The following is a 24,418-nucleotide window of genomic DNA, read 5'->3' as shown; positions in this document are numbered from 1 at the left end:
TCCCGGTTGGAGACAACAACCGGGACTAAAGGTCCCTTTCTAGTTCCGGACGGAGCCTTCAGCTGGGAGTAGACTTTTACTCCCGGTTGGAGGGACCAACCAGGAGTAAAAGTTAACCTTTAGTCCCGGTTGGTAGATCTAACTGGGACTAAAGGTCCCTTGCAGCAAAAGCCTACCACAGTAGTTATTGAGCAGGGGCCTTTAGTCCTGGTTGGAGCTACCAACCGAGACTAAAGGTTTTTCTATTCCTAGACGTGAAAAATACCGGGACTAAAGCCAAATTTCAAAGTAGATCAAAAAAACCGTTTCTCTAGTAGTGCAGGCGGTGTTTCTCCATGATTGGGCTGGGCTGTATTGATTGGTCTCGCTGGCAGGATTGATGAGAAAGACTGAAAGAGATACAAGCTGCTGCATGCACATGTGTATATCAAACCGACAGATATATGGCTATGACTGCGCCTCTTGTTCTCGATCAATATCAAACCGACAGAATTATTAATTATTAATAGTTATAGGGTCCATGGCTAATTAATACTCATACATACAATTTTTCTGAATGATGAGAAGGAAAAGTTAATAACTTGCTATATATGCATGCCCAACCATGAGTTCCGTCCAACACTACAACTCCGTCCACCTTTGAAGCTAGCTTAGCTATAGCTGCTGCAGAAGACTTCATATATTGAACTTGCTGGAGAGGCGGCGCGAGCAGCGACCAGCATAGCATAGCATGTGGAGGCTAAAGATCTCAGAAGGAGGAGGGCCATGGATACAGACGGTGAGCGAGTTCCATGGCCGGCAGGTGTGGGAGTTCGACCCTGACGCCGGCACCGACGAGGAGCTCGCCAAGGTGGAGCTGCTTCGCCGGGAGTTCACGGAGAACCGCTTCCGAAGGAGGGAATCGCAGGATCTACTCATGCGCATGCAGGTATATTATACATAGATATATGCCCGCGGGCTGTTGTTGAGCTCACAATGTACGACGCGCGTGTGTCATTTACTCCTGTTATATATAAGCAGCTCACTGGAGAAAAGCATCTGCGCGCGGATATGCCCGCGGCCACTAAGCTAGAGGATGGCGACGAGGTGACGGAAGAAATTCTGCAGGAGTCGCTGAGACGAGCGCTCGGTTGGATGTCTGCTCTCCAGGCTGAAGATGGTCACTGGCCTGGTGATTACAGTGGGATTATGTACCTGCTGCCCTTCTGGGTTCGTATTAATTCTATTCCGATCCTGCGGCTTATATCTATCATCAGTCCTTCAACGTACATGCACTTGCTGCTTACATATGTATGCTCAACGACTGAGAAGGGAGCTAGAAAAGCTCTGTTGTAATCTCTATCTCTCTACTCTTGTTGTACAGATCTTCGCGTTGCACATCACTGGATCAATCGATGCTGTCCTATCGAAAGAGCATATACGTGAGATATGCCGCCATATCTACAACCACCAGGTACGGGTACGGCAAGGCATGAGACTATGGCCCCGTTTTGGTAAAACAGCTCAGACTCATGATGACAAAACAAATAAAATAACTACAATACCCTTTGCTTTTCTTCTATTTTCCCTCATCTCCTCACGGGTCTTTCTTTCTCTTCTTCCTTCGCTAGTCTTCCTTATGCCGATGCCTGCGTGCCCCACGGCATGGCTCGCGCGCGCACCCCGCGGAGGTGCACGCGCCGTTGTACCCTGGCGGTCGTCGCTAGCCCCGACGGCCGCACCCAAGTCTCCAGCGGTCCGATAGAGCCTGCGTGCTGCCTCCCCGAGCAGGGGTAAATCCATACCGGGGCCCGCCCATATGTGAGAGATGAAACTGTGACAAGCTATTGTTTACGAAGTTTCACAGGTTAAGCTGTTTAAAAAAGGCTGTTGGACAGAAAAAAAAAATTGTTTCAAACAGCTCATAAAGCTGATGGTGAAACTATGTTAAAGAGGACACACGCGCACACGAACACGCACACAGAAGCACAACACACACATATAACAATATCTAAGGGCACTCCTAATGTAGAAATTATCATAGTTTCTATAGACATTAATTATACTACCACCTAAGCGTTCTGCTAATGTGGTAAGATAATTATTGAAAAGAGAGAGCAAAAATCATAGAAATCGGGTCTACGTTAGAAACCATGTCTATACGAGAATCAAGACGTGAAGGGATATGATTGGTAGAGAATAGAGAGAATATATATGATTGGATATCAGGACCATGGTTTCTATATTTAGTGTCTATAGAAATTAATAGGTATAGAAAGCATCGGGGCTGCCCCAACAACCATCGCAGAGTTTAGGAGAGAAACAAAATTAAACTCGCATCACACCAACCGTTTATGAATGAATGAATTAATTTAATTATTGCTTAGAACGAGGACGGCGGATGGGGCTTCAACATTTTGGACGAGAGCGCCATGTTTGGCACGTGCTTGAACTACGCCACCTTGAGGCTTCTCGGTGAGACGCATAACGATGGACTAGCGAAAGGTCGCGCGTGGATCCTGTCCCATGGCACTGCAACTGCTGCACCACAATGGGCAAAGATATTACTCTCGGTATGCATCATGGCTCCACCTCCACGTATATATAGTAAATAATAACTGCTTTTTATAAATTTGTGTTATTATTGATCGATAATATGTATAAAAATATAGGTATTACAGCTTAATTTGAGTACCTAAAAGGCTTTATGGTACAATCTCTAGGGATAGTTTCTTGTTAACATTGGACAGGTTATGCAAATTGAAAAGTAACAAAAAAAAAATAAACAGTGAAAATGACATCAACTGGAGCCCCCAGCTCGGGGGATATATTTTGACATGTTTGCTACAGCTCAATTTCACTAATAAAATATTTTTTTTCCTTCAGTCCATAAAGCAGTTTCACTGGTGAAGCAAAAACTGTTTTAAAAAAAATGTTTGGTAAAATAACTTCTCACGAAGATAGTGTAGAAAAAGCTAGGAGAAGTTAGTGTTTTCAGTAAGAACTGTGTATGCGAGAAGAGCTTAAAAAATAGCTTCTAGAGAGGAATCGTTTCATCCAAACCTATTTGGTAGAAGAAGATGAAAAACAACTTTGTGAAGCTAGGGAAAGCCATACCAAACACCTGCTCCATGCATATCCACTGCTATGCACTTTCCATTTCTCACATAACATTATTAATTTTTAGCTTATTTTCTGAGTTATGTATTGTCTACACACCATGCACTATATTACATAATAATAAGTAGGTTATTAAGACTTAGGTGCTGTTTTATACTATTATAGGTAGTAGAAAAGTTATTGAACAATGGACATTCTATTTTTGCACATTAATTTAATCTGGTCGATCGGTATTATTGATACATGCTACCGATTTTTTCTTAACTGAAGGTTATTGGTGTATATGATTGGCGGGGTAATAATCCAGTTGTTCCTGAACTATGGTTGGTCCCACGTTTTCTCCCAATTCACCCAGGTATATTCTTTTGGTACTAGTTCCATCAAATGTCTACTGAAATTCCCTATAAAAACGTGTCTATAGGGAACTAAATATCTGTTGTTATACGTGTGTATTCGTAGAGATGACTTTACTGGATTTCGCAAAAAAAAAAATGATCACATTGTAGCAGCATCGTGTTCCCCCTGTTCTACTTGGATTTGATATGATACTTGTCCTAGCTAGAATACAACTAAGTCTGAGTTTCAGGGCAGGTTAGTTGACACCTGCTATGGCAGTCAACATCATGCATTTTTTTCGTTCAATTAGCATTGGGACCTGCATGCAAATATATATATATATATATATATATATATATATATATATATATATATATATATATTAGAAAATACAGAATGAGAGATAGCGAGTTGATGCAAATGATCTCTCAACTTTATTCTAATAAACAGTGTGTACATATATATACAGAGTTTATGTGGGTGGTTATGACTATGAAAGAGAGAGGGATGAAAAGACACCCCTTGAATTAATCCTTAATTGAGCACTAAATAATAATTCTCAACACTCTCCCTTAATCAATTAGCTCCTTGTAGTCTTTACTGTTCATCTATTATGCATCTATACGAATATTTAGAAAACCCTGTGGGAAAAACCAAAGTAATACCGGTATACCAGACAAAACTCTTTAAAACCCAATGGAAAAAAATAAGGAGAAACACCATGATATACAATCACCAATGTTATTAGACCATTTGAGATAAACCCAAAGCCTTAGTCTAAAAACACATTGACTATAGGGTCAAATATGCTCGAAATATCATCTTCCAAAAATCCCGGTGGAGAAAATAGATGATATAGCATATACATTTGTGTTGAACATTGCCTCATCAAAAACTTTATATAAGAAACCGTAAATGAAAACTCACATAAAGAAAAGAGTACAATGCATCTTATATCGCAATATCGTCCACCAAAAACCCTTGTGGCAAAAATAGATGATATGACATAACCTTGTGTTGATATTGCCTCATTAAAAACTTTATATGAGAAACCCCAAGGGAAAACTCATACAAAGAAAAGAGTGCAATATGATATTTGCAACAAGTCATTAATCAGAGAGACTCTCCCCTTGATACTTGCAAATCTCAAAGTAAATTCATACCAATGCGCTCAACACATAAGAAATGTGGAGTATGGTAGATTCTGTGAATATCTCTACAAGATTATCACAAGACTTAGTTTGCAAATATTTATATGCCCATATTACTTATGGAATAGAACCATCTTAGTGCAAAATATTGCATTAAGTATAACTTGTCTCCATCTACACAACACAAGTTGCTTTACCTTTATAGATAATGACCATTGATTCATAGAATCAACACCACATAACTTCAGTATGGGATATATCATTCTATCAAGCTATACATGTTCATGTGAAGCCTTATACAATACAATGTCAGAATGATTAATGGAATTGACCATTAAATGTCTATTCAAATACTATTACAAAATGGTCTTTCCATATTCATGTAAAACCTATTTCAATGATCTAGAATTTGGGGATCTTATATATAACCAGAATCATTATATCCACATAATCGGATCATGGATTACACCAAGACCACATGTGCTATTTGAGACTTCAAAAGATATTCTTAACTTCAATCCACCAACATTTGGTATGAATAGCGCTGCTACTAGATAGCAAATCATTGTAAAAAATAATATCCAGTCGGAAATTTTTGCAAGATATATTAGCGCATAAATAGCACAAAGATAATGGACCACGTGTCCCAATATCTCATCTCAGACACTATGGCATAAAATAATCTTCCTCTATCATGAGGTAGAACAACCATAGGATACCTTCATATTGAATCACTCAATATGATCTGGATATAGATAGCTTTTGTACAAAATCCTGAGAGAAGATGCTTAGATGATAAATACAAAATGAAATTTTGGTTTAGTCCATATCTTCCATCTCAAACTCCGTCTTTAGATTACAACGTGCTATTAACATGTGTTCATCACTAATGATGTCAAGATTATTGATTATCATTTAACACTATGAAATCCAATCAAGGACTTCAAAATGAACACCACGTGTAATCAATATTGTATCCCTTCAGTTTAGGGAATACACACAAAGTCAATTGTACCAAATTTGACTTAACTGCTTTAGGCCATATATTGACTTAAGCAATACACAATATGTGTTGCGATTTTATGTATGAGGGTTGGGTATATGAACTCCTTCCTGGAAGCTTCACAAATACACCAAATCAAGTGATCATATAAATATATGCAATCACTACATCTATCAACTATCAACTGCAAAGATAGATGCTTTTGTACTGCCGATCAAAGATAGTATCAAAAATTTATAACTTACTATAGAGAATAATTTGCATTGAAAATCAATGCCTGGGCTTTGCGTAAACCCCTTGTGCTACTAGTCTTGCTTTGATCTCACCACCACATTGTTCTCAATCCATTCTAGGACAAAAACACTTTTGTACCCACAGTAAAGGTACCATGAGGTGTTGGCATCACAGCCCAAAATACCTCTTTTCTGATGAGCAAGACTATCTCTGCATGTATTACATCACTCAACAAGTTCCAGTAAGAGTGAGCAAAGCACTATGCCATGGTCTTATTGACTGGATGACTTGAAATGTTGTACATAGTTTATTCAGAGAAGTACATGTCGACACATGCAGCCTTTGTATGATATAATTCTCCGATTATCAAAACTCAGAGTACCTTGAATGACTCATTGTGACTTTCCAAAATGAGGGTTAGGGCTTTCTGATATCCCAACATCAGTATTTAGGTGCACCTCTGAGCTAGGTTTGTGGATGACAACCATCCACTTGGTAATAACCAATATTTACCCACAAGGTGTCGCCAACCAAAGGTTGACCTGCATTTACTATCTTAGACGGAAAACCTTCTATTGCTAGCATGAATAATCTTGCTCTATGGCCATACTTCTCCCCCTCTTATTTACAATTGGGAGTTGAGTGGTTTTACTTAGTACCACCACTCTTTCTGGCACATACTTGCAATGGATTAACAAGTTTAGAAGACACCTTAGTAATCAGTAAATGCATTTGGCAGTTTATTTACAATATTACGCAAATCAACAATTCTTTCAACTCAAAATGCAGTTCATTTAGTACATGATCCTAAGCTTGAAATGTCTTGTACATTCCAAAAAAATTCCTAACATTATGTATGGTACTTTAAATCTCCCCGTAATGTCTGAAAATGCTTGTTGTCAAAATAAAATCAGCATACGTGTTGTAAATAGATCCTCCATAAGAGATCTAAATACTTAACAATCGACGGAGATTGAAATCTCACATTGATCCCCAATTTCCTATGTGTACCCATCAATGTATGTTGTGGTGGTGAGATTGGTACGTATACAACGTAACTTAATCTTACGCAAATAGGAAATCTTCATGGATTCCCACGTTCTAAATGCATATAGGGGGATATGCAGTTAATCTCATATCAGGAGTGTGTAAATTTACCTAACCCCAACACAAAGTTGGCAAATAGCAATTCACTAACAATGGTCCAACTATGACCTTGATGTTATACTCATAAATTCCATTTATTCCTTTAGATATGTAACTGAAAGGTCCTAAGGGCTAAGGGGGGGTGAATAGCCTAATAAAAATTTCTACAACAATACTTAACAAACCGGTTAGACAATTATGAGGCGAAGCAAGTGTTGCGCTAACCTACTAAAAATGCAAGACACCTACCATAATTTTAGTTTCTACTGTTTGTAACCACACAAAAGCTATGGCACTACACTAAGTTAGTGTGCTCTCAAAGACTAACTAAAGAGCCACACTAACTAAACTAATAAGCTCTCATAACTAGGTACACTAAAGAGTTTGATAACTAGTTTGCGGTAATATAAAGAGAGAGAGCAAGATAGTTATACCGCCATGTCGAGGAGTGAACCAATCAATCACAAGAATCAATATAAATAAAGACCAATCACCTCGGAATCAAATGATGAACACAATGATTTTTTACTGAGGTTCAGTTGCTTGCTGGCAAGCTACTCCTCGTTGTGGCGATTCACTCACTTGGAGGTTCGCACGCTAATTGGCATCACACGCCAAACCCTTAATAGGGTGCCACACAACCAACACAAGATGAGGATCACACAAGCGACGAGCAATCCATTAGAGTACCTTTTGGCTCTCCACTGGGGAAAGGTCAAGAACCCCTCACAATCACCACGATCGGAGCCAGAGACAATCACCACCCTCTGCTCGATGATCCTCGCTGCTTCAAGCCATCTAAGTGGCGGCAACCACCAAGAGTAACAACCAAATCTAGTAGCGAAACATGAACACCAAGTGCCTCTAGATGCAAACACTCAAGCAAAGCACGTGGATTCTCTCACAATCTCATAAAGATGATGAATCAATGATGGAGACGAGTGGGAGGGCTTTGACTAAGCTCACAAGGTTGCTATATCAATGCAAATGGCCAAGAGCATGAGCTTGAGCTGGCCATGAGGCTTAAATAGAAAGCCCCCACGAATAGAGTCGTTGGGCTCCTTACTGCACTAAACACGGGCCAACCGGACGCTTTGGTTAGATTGACCGGATGCTGGACCTCAGCGTCCGGTCACATGATGTGTGCCATGTGTCCTCTCTCTTAAAATACTAAGTGCTCGATCCCAACAGTCAAGTGACAACCAAACACAGCAGCTCAAAGTGACCGGACGCTGAACCCCAGCATTCGGTCATTTCTAGTAAGCATTTAGAGATGGCTTTTCACGACCGGACACATCCGGTCATGCTCGACTGGACTCACCCAGCGTCCGGTCAGTTGGTGTTTCCCTTGTGCATGACCATGTCAGTGTGACCAAACACAGCCAGCCAGCGTTCGGTCATTTTATCGCCAGCGTCTAGTCGACGATCGACGCTATGCTTCTTCTGCTGCTACTGACCGGACGCGCCGGTCCTTCAGAGACCAGCGTCCAGTCACTTATAGTGACCATGTTCACCTGAGTTTAGGGCGTCGGTGAAGTTTCTAACCCTTGCTCAAATGTGCCAACCACCAAATGTATCACCTTGTGCACATGTGTTAGCATATTTTCACAAAACATTTTCAAGGGTGTTAGCACTCCACTAGATCCTAAATACATATGCAATGAGTTAGAGCATCTAGTGGCACTTTGATAACTGCATTTCGATATGAGTTTCACCCCTCTTAATAGTATGGCTATCGAACCTAAATGTGATCACACTTTCTAAGTGTCTTGATCACCAAAACAAAATGGCTCCTATCATTTATACCTTTGCCTTGAACCTTTTGTTTTTCTCTTTCTTCTTTTTAAGTCCAAGCACTTGATCATCACCATGGCATCACTATTCTCATGTCATGATCTTCATTTGCTTCACCACTTAGAATGTGCTACCTATCTCATGATCACTTGATAAACTAGGTTAGCATTTAGGGTTTTATCAATTCACCAAAATCAAACTAGCGCTTTCAATCTCCCCCTTTTGGTAATTGATGACAACCCTTTCACAAAGATATGAATTGAAATTCAATTGAATCCATGTTGCTTGCCCAAGCATATTTAACATGTGTAAAAGGATATGGACAAGTTTCATGAATCCCAAATGGTAGCAATTGCTCCCTGTACATATGTGCTAAGAGTTTGGATTATAGCTTGCATATATGTTTAGATAGGAAATATAGGAGACAATGTCTACCAAATGATGCTAAGGTATAAAAATAGACCTTTGAAGCGTGATACCAATCGGAGTACACCATTATACCATCCTTAGCACCATGGTTAGCTCGATACCACTTGGAAACACTTGGAAATGAAATCACTAGATAACCTATGCATGCTAGATTTTTATTTCAACATTCAAACCTACAACTAGCATACACCAAATAAGCATGGATATTAAAATTTAAAACTTGTGCCATGCAAGCAAACATATGAAATGCACATTCAAATGCACCATATAAGTTTATGAGCTTGCACCCCTTACTTGTGTGCTTAAAATTTTAATTGATCATTTTCCTTTGTTATATCTCTCCCCCTTTGTTGTCTTTTCATAATCTTAGTACACTAATATCTTTGTTTTTCTCCCCATATACTAATATCTTCTCCCCCTTTGTCATCAATGACCACAAAGGTTCAAAATGTAGATAGGTTAAGATTATCAATGTCAATCAATGGGGTGAGGATCATTTTCCTAAATTTGGTCCAATCTAGATCATTTGCCAAAGATATTTAACTCGGTTTGATCCAAGGATAAGCTTCTTCACACTTCCAAATGAGGGTTATCTTGTACCATGTTGAGTTAAACACTTAGAGCTCATTTTCTAGATCAAACACTAGGTTTATAAGCCCACAAACATGTCATATGCTACCACTAGATCAAAATAAGCATAGAAGCAATAGTGGCAATATACAATCATCAAATTCATTTGATTTTCATGAATGAACCTATTTAATGTGAGAGATGACTAGATGCACTAAACATATCCTTAGCAAGGATGTATGCCATGCCAATCAACTTTTACCTTGGATTGCTCGAAGGAGAGGCATGCCATATAAATAGGAGGTGCATCAACACATATTTGAGAAATCCAATATGTTCAACTCATTCCTTAGCTTGCAAAACCTTTTCTCATCCAATGGCTTGGTGAATATATCGGCAAGTTGATCTTTGGTGCCTACACTCTCAATGTAAATGTTCCCTTTTTGTTGATGATCTCTTATGAAATGGTGGCGGACATCAATGTGCTTTGTTCTTGTATGTTGAACCGGATTATTGGTTAGCTTGATTGCACTCTCATTGTCACATAGCAATAGCACTTTCTTGAACTTGATTCCAAAGTCACTCAAAGTGGCCTTCATCCAAAGTATTTGTGCACAACAACTACCGGTGGATATGTATTCGGCTTCGGCGATTGATAATGTAACACTATTTTGCTTCTTTGATGACCATGAAATAAGTAATCTTCCCAACAATTGACATGTACCCAAGGTGCTCTTCCTTTCAACCTTGCTCAAACTTTGCTCCTTTGGGATACCACAAACTAACATTTGGTGTATGCTTCAAGTACCTCAATATTCTCTTTGTAGCCTTCAAATGACTTTCTCTTGGTGAAACTTAAAATCTTGCACACATGCATACACTAAACATTACATCCGGCCTCGATGCGGTCACATAGAGTAGGCTTCCAATCATAGACCGATACAATTTTTGGATCCACCATATTTCTACTTGCATCACTATCCAAGTTGCCATTGGTTCCCATTGGTGTGCTAATAGCTTTGCTATCACTCATGCCAAACTTCTTGATCACGTCCTTGATATACTTGCCTTGACTCACAAATATACCATTCTTTAATTGTTTGATTTGAAGACCAAGGAAGTAACTCAACTCTCCAATCATGGACATCTCAAACTCATTAGTCATCATCTTTCCAAACTCATCACAAAAGTCTTGATTGGTTGATCCAAATATGATGTCATCAACATAGATTTGCAACACAAACAAGTCTTTTCCAATCTTCTTGATGAAAAGAGTGGTGTCAACCTTACATATTATGAACCCTTTAGAGAGTAGGAAGTCCCTTAATCTCTCATACCATGCTCTAGGTGCTTGCTTCAAGCCATACAATGCCTTCTTCAACTTGTACACATGGTCGAGCTTCTTGTCATCTTCAAAACCAGGAGGTTGCTCAACATATACTTCTTCATTGATGTAACCATTGAGAAATGCACTCTTAATATCCATTTGATAGAGCTTGATGTTGTGGGCACAAGCATAGGCTAGCAAGATTCTAATTGCTTCCAATCTAGCAACTGGGGCATATGTTTCTCTAAAGTCAAGACCTTCAACTTATGTATAGCCTTGTGCTACCAATCTTGCTTTGTTCCTTACTACTATCCCATCTTGATCTTGCTTGTTTCTAAAGACCCATTTGGTTCCAATCACATTGTGTCCCTTTGGTCTCTCTACTAATTCTCATACTTGATTTCTTGTGAAGTTATTTAATTCTTCATGCATAGCATTTACCCAATCAACATTCTTCAATGCTTCATCTATCTTCTTTGGTTCAATGGACGACACAAATGAGAAATGCTCACAAAATAAAGTCAATCTTGATCTTATTTACACACCTCTAGAAATATCACTAATTATAGTGTCTAATGGATAATCCCTTGCAATATTGGTTGGTTGGAGCATTTGAACTTGATTGCTTGCACTTGCCTGATCATTAGGTTGAGATGATGTACTAGCCACTTGATCTTGTTCATTTTCATAAGAGCCACTTATACTAGCTTGATTTCTATCATCTTGCACATTTGAGTTAGAGAGCACTTGCACTTGATCATCTTCATCATCATTCACTTGCCTAGGCCTCAATTCAGCAACATCCATATTCTTCATGGTATTTAAAGGTTGAATGTCGCTAACATCTTCTAAGTTCTCATTCTCTACTTATGAACCCTTAGTTTCATTAAATTCAATATTATGAACTTCCTCAAGAGTACCACTATATAAATTTCAAACTCTATATGCTTTGCTTGTAGTGGAATAACCAAGTAGGAATCCTTCATCACATTTCTTGTCAAACTTGCCCAATCTAGTGCCTTTCTTCAAGATATAGCATTTGCAACCAAAGACCTAAAAATATATAATGTTGAGCTTTCTACCATTCAAGAGATCATATGGTGTCTTCTCTTTCAATGGGTGACAATAGAGACGGTTGCTATAATAGCAAGCTGTGTTGATAGCTTCGGCCCAAAAGAATTGACTCACATTGTACTCACTAAGCATAGACCTTGCCATATCAATAAGTGTTCTATTCTTCCTCTCAACAAGGCTATTTGATTGTGGAGTGTACTTGGCCAAGAATTGATGTCTAATTCCAAATTCATTACACAACTCATCAATTCTAGTGTTCTTTAACTCACTACTATTGTTACTTCTAACTCTCTTGATGGTTGTTTCAAACTCATTGTGAATGTCCTTGACAAATGATTTGAATGTTGCAAATACATCACTTTGTCCACTTGAAAGAATACCCATGTGTATCTAGTATAATCATCCACTATCACAAAGTCATATTTATTTCCACCAATGTTAGTGTATTGTGTTGGCCCAAACAAGTCCATATGCAATAACTCAAATGCTTTACTAGTGCTCATTATGCTTTTCTTAGGATGGATGTTTCTAACTTATTTTCTGGCTTGACAAGAGCTACAAAGCTTATCCTTCTCAAACACATCCATCAAGCCTCTAACCAAGTCATGCTTAACCAATCTATTCAATTGTTTCATTCCAACAACATGACCAAGCCTTCTATGCCATAACCAACCCATGCTAGACTTAGGGAACAAGCATGTAGATAATTTAGCTTCACTAGCATTAAAATCAACCAAGTATAGATTCTCATATCTAAAGCCTTTGAAGATCGAATTAGAGCCATCTACACTTATGATCTCTACATCACCTACCCCAAATATGCATTTGAATCCAAGATCACATAATTGAGCCACGGATAGTAAGTTGAAGTTCAAGCTCTCTACTAGCAATACATTGGATATGTTCATGTCATTGGATATTATAATCTTACCAAGCCCTTTGACCTTGCCTTTGCCATTGTCACCAAATATAATACTATCATAACCATCATTATCATTGGTATTGATTGAGTTGAACATTCTTGCATCACTAGTCATGTGTTGAGTGCATCCACTATCAAGAACCCAATGCCTTCCTCCAGCTTTGTAGTTGACCTACAAAAGAAGATTAATTCTTTTTAGGTACCCAAACTTGCTTGGGTCCTTAAAGGTTAGTGACCAAGCTCTTTGGCACCCAAATGGCTTTCTTCTTTGAGCCCATCCATGGTTTACCAATGAACTTAGCCTTTATACTATTTGCACCCTTGGTAAACATATAAAATGAATCAAGTTTAATAGAGGATATATTAGCGTTTTTGCTCTTGTTTTTTACATTTATGCTCTTTATGACCAACTTGCTTGTAACTAGTGCAAAACCAACCATTGTTCTTCACAAAACTACTCTTGTGAGGAGTAAAGGCCGCCTTGCTTTTCTTGGAGGTATAGCCCAATCCTTCTTTATAAAGAGAAGCTCTTTGGCTATCCAAGCACATAAGCAAGCAGTCCTCACCACCATAGGCCTTAGCCAAGGTGCGAGTGAGCTTATTGACCTCCTTTTTGAGGTTCTCATTCTCAACCATTAGTGAGGCATCACAAGTGAAATCATCACTACTAGATGAGGTGGAAGTAGAAGTACTACAAGAAGGGTTAGTGGGAGGAACAATGATAGGCATAGATAATGATTCATTAATTATATCACAAGTTAAGCCTATATTGCAAGTTTCAACATGCTCCTTTTTATTTTGCTCATCAAGCAAAGAGGAATGAGTCTTTTTAAGCTTTTTGTGAGCCTTGCCAAACTTCTCATGGGCTTCCTCTAGCCTCTCATGAGATGCATTGAGCTCATCAAAGGCTTGCTTAAGGGCTTTTAGTTCCTTACGCAAGCTTTTGCATTCCCTTCTCTTGATGTCAAAGTGTTCTTTAGCATCTTCTAGCATGTCAAATAGTTCATCCTTAGTAGGTTCATCATTATCACTTTCACTTTCATTTTCATTTTCATTATCATGTTCCTCATCATTTTCATCATCACAAATTTGTACCTTAGTGGCCTTAGCCATGAAGCATGATGGAGTGTCGAAGAGAGAATGCTTCTCATTGATTGTAATGCTTACAAGTGCCTTCTTCTTGGTGGTCTTGTCATCATCACTATCATCATCATCACTTGAGGAAGCATCACTATCCCAAGTGACCACATATGAACCACCCTTCTTCTTTTTGAAGGTCATCTTGTCCTTCTCTTTCTTTTCCTTCTTTTCCTTCTTCTTGTTCTTCTTGTTATCATCATCATTGTCACTATTGTATGGACATTGAGCAACAAGATGATCTTTGCTTCTACATCTGAAGCACCTTCTTGACTCTTCCTTGTTCTTGGATGAAGATTTCTTTCTTCTAGCATGGTACCCTTTCTTCATTATGAATTTGCCAAATTTCTTGACAAAGAGAGCCATCTTCTCATCATCATCATCATCCCATGAACCATCATATTCACTTGATGTATCTTGCTTTGCCTTTCCCTTGGATGATGTGGCCTTGAATGCCACACTCTTCTTCTTCTCATCTTTATTCTCATTCTTTTCTTCCTTCTCATCATTATCTCTATATGTATCATCGGTCATTATATCTCCCAACACTTAGTTTGGTGTCATGGTGTCCAAACCACTCCTCACTAGAATAGTGACCAATGTGCCAAATCTTGAAGGTAAGCATCTCAAGAACTTGTGGGAGAAGTCCTTGTCCTTCACCTCTTCTTCAAGTGCTTTGAGATCATTGACAAGCACTTAAAGCCTATGGAACATCTTCAGCACACTCTCATCCTCCTTCATCTTGAAGCTTGTAAACTTCTCTTTGAGAATGTGTGCCTTTGCACCCTTCATGGCTTGAGTGCCCTCAAGTGATTCTTCCAACTTCTTCCATGCCTCATGAGCTCTCTTAATGTTCTTGATTTGCTCAAATGTTCTCTCATCCAAAGTATCATGGATGGCACTAAGAGCAATGTCATTATTTTGAAGTAGTATTTCTTCGGCGGCGGCGGGAGCCTCTTCATCTTCAATCTCAATCTTTGTCTCTACCACCTTTCAAACCTTTCTATTGATTGACTTGATATAAGTTATCATCTTAGCTTTCCAATAGGGATAATTGGAGCCATCAAATTAGGGTGGCTTCATGGTGTTGTTGATTTGAGCCATTTTTACACCAAAGGTTGTTAAGCCTCAAATCACGATGACCTCGGCTCTGATACCACTTGAAAGGTCCTAATGGCTAGAGAGGGATGAATAGCCTAATAAAAATTTCTACAATAATACTTAACAAACCGGTTAGACAATTATAAGGCAAAGCAAGTGTTGCGTTAGCCTACTAAAAATACAAGCCATCCACCACAATTTTAGTTTTCTATTATTTGAAAACACACAAAAGCTATGGCACTATACTAAGTTAGTGTGCTCTTAAAGACTAACTAAAGAGCCACACTAACCAAACTAACAAGCTCTCACAATTAGGTATACTAAAGAGCTTGATAACTAGTTTATGGTAATGTAAAGAGAGAGAGCAAGATAGTTATACCGCCGTATCGAGGAGTGAACCAATCAATCACAAGAATTAATATAAATGAAGACCAATCACCTCAGAATCAAATGATGAACATAATGGTTTTTTACCGAGGTTCACTTGCTTGCCGACAAGCTACTCCTTGTTGTGGTGATTCACTCATTTGGAGGTTCACGCGCTAATTGGCATCACACGCCAAACCCTTAATAGGGTGCCACACAACCAACACAAGATGAGGATCACACAAGCCACGAGCAATCCACTAGAGTACCTTTTGACTCTCTGTCGGGGAAAGGTCAAGAACCCCTCACAATCACCACGATCGGAGCCGAAGACAATCATCACCCTCCGCTTGACGATCCTCGCTGCTCCAAGTCATCTAGGTGGCAGCAACCACAAAGAGTAACAAGCGAATCCTATAGCGAAACACGAACATCAAGTGCCTCTAGATGCAAACACTCAAGTAATGCACTTGGATTCTCTCTCAATCTCACAAAAAGGATGAATCAATGATGGAGATAAGTAGAAGGGCTTTGGCTAAGCTCACAAGGTTGCTATGTCAATGCAAATGGCTAAGAGCGTGAGCTTGAGCTAGCCATAGGGCTTAAATAGAAAGCCCCCATGAATAGAGCCGTTGGGCTCTTTACTGCACTAAACATGGGCTGATCGGATGCTCTGGTCAGATTGACCGGACGCTGAACCTCAGCGTCCGGTCACGTGATGTGCGCCACGTGTCCTCTCTCTTCAAATGCTGAGCACTCGATCCCAATGGTCAAGTGACGACCGAATGCAGCAGCTCAAAGTGACCGGACGCTGAACCCCAGCATCCGGTCGTTTCCAGTAAGCATCCGGAGACGACTTTTCACGACCGGACGCATCTGGTCATGCTCGACCGGACTCACCCAGCGTCCGGTCACTTGGCGTTTCCCCTATGCATGACCATGTCAGTGTGACCGGACACAGCCAGCCAGCGTCTTGTTGTTTCAGCACCAATGTCCGGTCGACGACCGACGCTGCGCTTCTTCTGTTGCTACTGACCGGACGCGCTGGTCCTTCAGAGACCAATGTCCAGTCACTTATAGTGACCACGTTCACCTAAGTTTAGGGCACTAGTGAAGTTTCTAACCCTTGCTCAAATGTGCCAACCACCAAGTGTATCACCTTATGCACATGTGTTAGCATATTTTCACAAAACATTTTCAAGGGTGTTAGCACTCCACTAGATCCTAAATACATATGCAATGAGTTAGAGCATCTAGTGGCACTTTGATAATTGTATTTTGGTACGAGTTTTGCTCCTCTTAATAGTACGGCTATCGAACCTAAATGTGATCACCAAAACAAAATGGCTCATACCATTTATACCTTTACCTTGAGCCTTTTGTTTTTCTCTGTCTTCTTTTTAAGTCCAAGCACTTGATCATCACCATAGCATCACCATCCTCATGTCATGATCTTCATTTGCTTCACCACTTGGAATGTGCTACCTATCTCATGATCACTTGATAAACTAGGTTAGCACTTAGGGTTTCATCAATTCATCAAAACCAAACTAGAACTTTTAGTAACTAAATTCTTGTTATACCAAACAATCGTCATTGTAGGTACAAAATTTTAGTAGTGTTCAGGATAATGAGCTCACAACATGAGCCATTATTTACCAAATGCATGGCCGAGTGTGGACACTTCACACACTCTAGATTATCTTATAGATGTATCTTCACAACCATGAAATGCATAAATTGTCCATACAATCTTTGTATCAGATCCACACATATTCTCTTGAATATGATGAAGGAATCTAAGACATTTAATCTAATTTTAAGATAAGAGGGTCTTAAAATCTATTTCCCTTGTGGCACTTATCATATCCACACTTTGGAAAATCTTGACCAAAAGAATTGTCAATAATTTTCACCTCATCCCATATGATGGCCAAGTTATTCGTTCCAAATCAGGAATGCATCAATAGTGTGAAAAATTATCTTATACGCAACATGTTGTACGGGGATGGTTGTATGCATAATACAACCAAAATGAGACTTGTCTTTTTACTTATATGCCATATCCAATGTTGTCTTTTTGTGATTTCATACAAAAATAGATTTGGATATCTCTATAATTTGATAAGATACGAGTGTAGTTAGGACATAATTAAATATCCTCAACTCCTAACTCAGTATCCATAGGAAGAATGATATATAGTGGCAACATAGGCCAAACTATCATTGCATCACATCAGCGATGACCAAAATTATTCCCTCTTCATGTTATAAGAACCAGCAATATTTTCCTTCTCTAATTATAGAGTTTGTGGTACAAATGTCCACTAGGCACATAGCATTTCTATATTGGAATGATTCTCGTACAATCTATATATGATAAGAATTCAATGAAATTCTTATCTAATATATAGAGTTCCATAAATATTGTTGAGTATCAAATACATCAATATGATACCCACAATAGTTATATATTGACAAATCAAAGGACCATGAGATTATCCCAAATCTCAAAACAAATCATTCGAAGCATATTTGATGATCATGTTGTCCATCTATATGATGTTCTCTTTACAAGAAAAAAGGAGAAATGTTGTTATGTGATCCCATAAGATCCAACATAAACAACCAACCTCCTATGTAGCTTTAGATTTTAAGATTAAAACACCCTTCATATCTTATTTCTATAGCTCCTATTTCATCCCTTATAGAATGTTGATATAGATCAACTACATATTTAAGAGTATGATATTGTTTAGCGCTATGCTAAACACAACCACATATATGACATTCCTCTTTGTCATTCTTGGGTTCACATTGCCATCACTCATATTGCACATTAGACCTTTTGCTTTAACTAGTGAAAGCAAATTGTATGAACAATATGATCATAGTGTTTAATAGTTTGAAAAACTAGAGACATGATCCACTCATGATTAGCCTTAAGCTATATGAGTTTATTTATTGTTCATAAAACTCCTAAAGAGTGAGCCACGAAGAATGTTTATTTCTTTCCACTAGATAATCTTATCGATGATCTTTATGGACGTAGTACCTTAATTACAGTAAGGCATAATTTCCTTTGATCTATAACAAACTACCCCTAATTGAGATTTATTAAATTGTTCTATTAGTCCATGGATAAAACCAATGTTAATGTCCATTGTCCCTGTGGGATAGTGATGCTATCTAGAGCGAGTTCATCAAACTCCTCTAAAGTCAATATCCACAACATGTGATGAATCATTGATTTAATTAATTTACACTTGAGGTAAATTAAAAATCACTATGGTGATGTAATCTCCAAATGCAAAAATTTAGGGGGTTCCATATCTTGTCACTTTATTTTGGATTATTGGAGATAGTCAACAAAACTGTAAATTTTCCAACAATTAGAGGTAATCACAAGATGTGTAGACCTCACGAACAATCATTATTAATGTTGGCACACACATTGTAGATAATCTCTATGTCTGAAACATAGAGTAGATCTCACGTTAATAAGCAAATAAATTGCTGCTATAGACACGGTCTCTGGGCTGATATATTCGTAGGAATATACCACAGCCAATGCCTAAGACTCTACCATCTATGTATAGCCTTTAATAATGAATGATGGTAGTCACCATAAAAATATACCATTCTCATATTCCCAAAACATTTATTTGGGACAACACAATATAGGTAATCATCAAGTTTAAAATAAACATGATGTAGACCTCTCATCAATGGATGAATAATCGCTACCATAGACATGGTCTCTGGGCCAAATAATTCAATATGAATTAAACGCAGCCAATGCCTAGGACTCCACTTGTGTTAGGATATCCCAAATGTATCCATGATATGAATATAATAATTTTGCATAATCTATCGTTAATTAAGAAATACTTAATTAAGATGATCTACCATTGTTAAGATATAATTTATTATGGAAAATTACCAAATTAACAAGGTCAACAAATATACAGGAATAAACACTCTACTGTACTGATACTGTTAAAACAAGAAACTTACTAAGCACATAGTGCTATGATTGGCTAGTGGCATAACTATGCAAATCCGGTAGGATCAAAGCAAAAATCCAGTTCCTAGGTTAGCCTTACTAGCAAAAATAGTTTGGCTATTATTTTGCTTTTCCAGATTAGGCTCATATGAGCCTAAAATCATCCAACCTTAATTAACTATCAATTAATTAAAGATGATCGATTTTGTTGCAATTAGAATTAATTGTCGAAAACCAAAATCGACAAATTATGTATGTTTAGACATGAACAAATTTCTGTTCTAAAAGCAAACAATGTATATGAGTAAAAACTCTATCATACTAATACTACTGTTAGAGTCCATGTCTCAAACGGAAAGTCATAGAAATAGAAAACATATCTAAATATTAACATATTAAATTCACCCGCAATATAAAGTATCATGATACAATTTCTAAGACTCGTAGGTCTTAAAAAATCTATTTACACTAGTAAATACGTGCATCATAATCCATTTAAATCAGAGGTCTAAATCAAGAATTTATATCAAATATAAATGCAATATATTGCTGTGGTGATTTACCTTAAAATTAAAGGCTAAAACATAGGAACAAAAATGCATTAATAATTGATAAGAATTATTATGCAATTCACTGGAGCATAAGGATTTATGTGCAAAAGGACACAACCTTATCCCTTCCAGGAAATTTCCCACGGAATGTTCAATCAGGCACTCGGCCCCTTGGTCGCTGCCGCCGCCTTTGACGGAGCCAGGCGAGCGCGGGCTTGGCTGCTGCCGGCGCAGGCTTGGCACGTGCGGACGCCGCTGCTGCCATCCTGGCGCGGGCGAGCACCGCCGCTGCCGGCCGCAGTGGCCGCTGGGGCCTGGCCTCGGGGCTGGCTGCCTCCGACAATGGAGCGCTAGGAGCCGGCCGCCGCCGTCGCCGGGAGAGGGGTCCGGATTGGGGCCAGCCGATACCGCGTGCCACAGGCACGTCGGAACCGCTGTTGCCGATTTGGGCGAGGTCGTCGCGGGAAGCCGGCCACGCAGGCACCACCCACAACCGTGCGCATCCGCCACGGGCGTCGCCGGTCATGACCTCGGGGCAAGCCGCCGCTGTCGACAGGTGCGCCAGGCATTGAAACCGGCCACCAACGCTGCCCTGACCGAGCGAACGGGCAGGCTTGTGGCAACTGCCGCCGGCCGGGCATGCGGACTCCGCCGCGGCACGGAAAGGCACGCGAGGGCCGCAGGGCGTGCGCGCGGGAGCCGAAAGGGTGCACCAACCACCATGGTGGGCGGTGGCCTTGGAACTCGTCCGTTGTCCGATCCAATGCAAGGTAAGAGGATGATGAATTGAAGAAAAACCTGATCCGGCCTTGCAGCCTTTGTGTCCAGATGCATTTTTCTTCATTCTTCACCGAAGATCCCATCATGGACATCTTTCCTTCTTCTTTCATCGGTGTGAAAAATACCATCGCCTGTTCTTATTCAGGACGGAGAGTCGGGAGACCGGCGGCCTCCAGTTCTTGCTTGTTGGCCAAAGCCAGTGGAAAGCAAACGTGCTGATAACGTATTAAAATACAGAACGAGAGATAGCGAGTTGATGCAAATGATCTCTCTACTGTATTCAAATGAACAGTGTGTACATATAACGTGGGCGGTTACACGTGCGAAAGAGATAGGGTGAAAAGGCACCTCTTGGATTAATCCCTAATTGAGCACTAAATAATAATTCTCAACAATATATACCATGCACAAGTAGGACAAGCTTAATGAACCACATATCAGCCATTTTACCACTCTTCTTAATCTATTTAAGAAATACTTAGAGTGGGAAGAGATATAGATATACTGTATATATTAGAAACACAACTCACGCTGTTTTGGTGTACAAGTGCTATTCATTTTATTAATGACGAAGTGAGCTTTCGTTTGTACAGGGCGGTTCTGGTGCTTCACGAGGATTACTTACATGTCAATAGCTTACCTTTATGGAAAAAAATTTGTTGGTCCAATTACACCAACTATATTAGCACTAAGGGATGAACTCTACAGTTCGCCGTATGACAAGATTGATTGGAGTAAAGCTCGTAATACTTGTGCCAAGGTTTGTCACTATCCTTCGTGTGGTCTCAATCATTATTAATTAGCTATCTCTACTCCCTCTCTCTCTCTATATATAATTATTAAAAAAGCAGGGTTGTTATAGCTATCTATACCATATATCATAAAATCTAGAGAAAATTTGCTCAGGGATATCGGAGAAACATGATATTTGCTAATGGACACCGTCAACTAAGAAATTTGTTCACTACTATTATGAAAGTGTGTATCTTTGTAAAAACACACCGCATAGATTACTTTATTAATGTCGCGTATCCGCTAAGAGAGAATGTGGGAGTTAAGACCTTTTTACCCTTGTCTTCAACCTCCGTCGGTTCAGAGTAGTCATCTCGGGCGACGTGATAGATGGGGTGACGAGTAGGGCCATGGGGTGGTCCAGCCGCGGGCGGGGTGAGCAAGCCAACGGTGGGGTGGGCTAGCAACCTAGATCAATGTTTTCGGGTCATCTGGTTGAACCTGGTCGCCATGGGACCGACCAGGAGACTAATCACGATTAGTCGTCGACCAGGCCAATTAGTCGACCCTGGTCGTCCATCTAATCATCCATGTATATCAGGACATATATATATATATATATATATATATATATATATATATATATATATAGAACTACTATTCTGTAGCTGGCTACAGAATAACTTATTCTGTAGCCACTTTGAGTTATGATAATTACTATGTTAATTTACGAGATTATAGTAACTCCTTACTAAGTGGTTTAATATAACGTTATGGTAAATATCCCCATGTGTTATAGTAACCCAACTATCGTAAATATGTATTGACATTATAGTAAATTAGTATATAAAATTATAGTAAATGGAAGTGGCTACAGAATAACTTATTTTGTAGCCGGCTACTGAATAGCCTCTCCCTATATATATATATATATATATATATATATATATATATAGTATACACAATAAAGCAAACATCAAGACTGCATTAGTGTTTAGCTGGTGACACTAATACAGTCTTGATCTTGACGCACCTGAACAGCAGCACTGCTGCAGTAGCAAAATAACTAACATTTAGCAGACCATAGCAGCCACACAGCCAGCATATTACATAACCAAATTAGTTCAGTACAGATAAGCTAAAGTGTTCATCACAAAGTCACAAACATTGACATTCAATAGTTTCACATATCCGCCCAGTTAAACAGGCCCAAAAATAGAGTAACCAAACTGGTCGTTCCTGTCCTAGTCGGATGACTAATCGCGATTAGTCGTCGACTAATCGGACGACCAGCTTTCTGGTCGAGCTAATTGAGTCGGTCTTCCTAATCGAATACCAGGGACCGACCAGGACGACTAATCGTGACTAATCGTGATTAATCGGACGACCTGAAAACATTGACCTAGATAAACACAAAAGGCAAAGATCAAATTTCTAGGGCATTACAACACGGTTTGATGGGTCACTCGCGTTTAAGGCAATTGAAAATAAACATACCATAGAGTGGACTAAGTGCACCTCATTGCTCGCGATAGGCCACCATGCTCATAGGCATGCACATTGCCACCCCACTTGATGGGAGCACCCATGCTCTGTTGTTTGGTCAGCACCCTATTGGTTGTTGAGGCAGTTACCCTACACATTAGGGCCACTCTTCAATTGTTATGGTTGCCCCATTTTTATGTGATCATGGACACCACCATGCTCCAAGGTGCCACCCCTGCTTGTTGGTGGTGATTGCCACCCTATTTTGTGGAGCCACCAATGCTCGCGGCTATGGTTGCCACCCTGCTTGGTGGTCGTGATAACCACTCTACCTAGTGGGGCCACACTTGCTTAGCGTGACGGATAAGTCTGGCTGCTGTGGTCTTTGTGGGGCTGTTGTGGTCTTTGTGTTTTTAAGACAGCATCTTAGACTAGAGGACAGCATCTTAGACTAGCATCTAGAGGACAGCATCTTAGCATCTAGGACAACATCTTAGACTAGCATCTTGGCATATGCTTGGCTGGCTATCAGCCTATAAATATGTATCCCCAACCCCTCGGGTTGGTATGACATTAAGAAATAAACCAGAAAATTATCCCAACTCCTAGTATCATCCTCTCTCGATGAGAGTAAGAATTTTGCTACTTCCAAGAGTGAGAATTCAGCAAATAACAAGTGGTGTCAGAGGCGTATTATCCTGTAGCCTGAGCATCTCCTGCTCATCTCCTCTCCCAGCCACACAACAGCCCCAGCTGCGAGCAGCAGCTCCGTCCGCTCCTGCTCACTCCTCCCCCACGTAGACGAGCTGCAGCTCGTCTGAAGCAGCCCTCTCCCCACGCAGCAGTCCCCCAGTACCGCGTCATGTCCGCAGGGCAGTCTCAGCGCTCGGTCGCCTCGAGCACTCGGCGTCGATAGGAGGCCGAACTTGCCGCGGCAGAGGAACGCGAGCGAGCGGCGGCAGAGACCGCTGCGGCGGCGGCAAGGGCGTCGAGGCTGGCAGCGGCGGAGCTGGCAGCAGCCAGAGCGGAGGCGGAGGCAGCGGCGGCGGCGGCGGCGAATGCAGCGCGTGCGGCAGCAGCGGAGGTCGAGGCTTTGCGCGGCAGCATCGACAGCTCCATTTCCGCTGACGACACCGTCGACGCGGACCTCGACCTGCTAGAGAGGGAGGCAGCGC

General features: G+C 40.1%; 1 protein-coding gene across 4 annotated transcripts in view; it reads left to right on the top strand.

Annotated features, from left to right (window-relative positions):
* The first annotated feature begins 611 nt into the window (after positions 1-611).
* Positions 612-24,418, top strand: part of LOC136541762 (achilleol B synthase-like) — a 43,067-nt gene continuing 19,260 nt past the window's right edge. Inside the window, exons 1-6 of one of the 4 annotated variants that reach the window (XM_066533844.1) lie at positions 612-928; positions 1,018-1,209; positions 1,364-1,453; positions 2,367-2,552; positions 3,370-3,454; positions 21,620-21,786. In XM_066533844.1, coding sequence (XP_066389941.1) covers positions 731-928; positions 1,018-1,209; positions 1,364-1,453; positions 2,367-2,552; positions 3,370-3,454; positions 21,620-21,786 — 918 coding nt within the window. In that variant the 5' untranslated portion in view covers positions 612-730. The remainder of the gene's footprint in view (positions 929-1,017; positions 1,210-1,363; positions 1,454-2,366; positions 2,553-3,369; positions 3,455-21,619; positions 21,787-24,418) is intronic. The other 3 variants (XR_010780461.1, XM_066533843.1, XM_066533842.1) reach the window with 3 other exon arrangements.

This window comes from Miscanthus floridulus, chromosome 3 (assembly GCF_019320115.1).
Source record: "Miscanthus floridulus cultivar M001 chromosome 3, ASM1932011v1, whole genome shotgun sequence".
In the NCBI taxonomy this organism is placed as follows: domain Eukaryota; kingdom Viridiplantae; phylum Streptophyta; class Magnoliopsida; order Poales; family Poaceae; genus Miscanthus; species Miscanthus floridulus.
The sequence above is the reverse complement of the archived record's forward strand: the minus strand, read 5'-3'. Positions and strand labels throughout refer to the sequence as shown.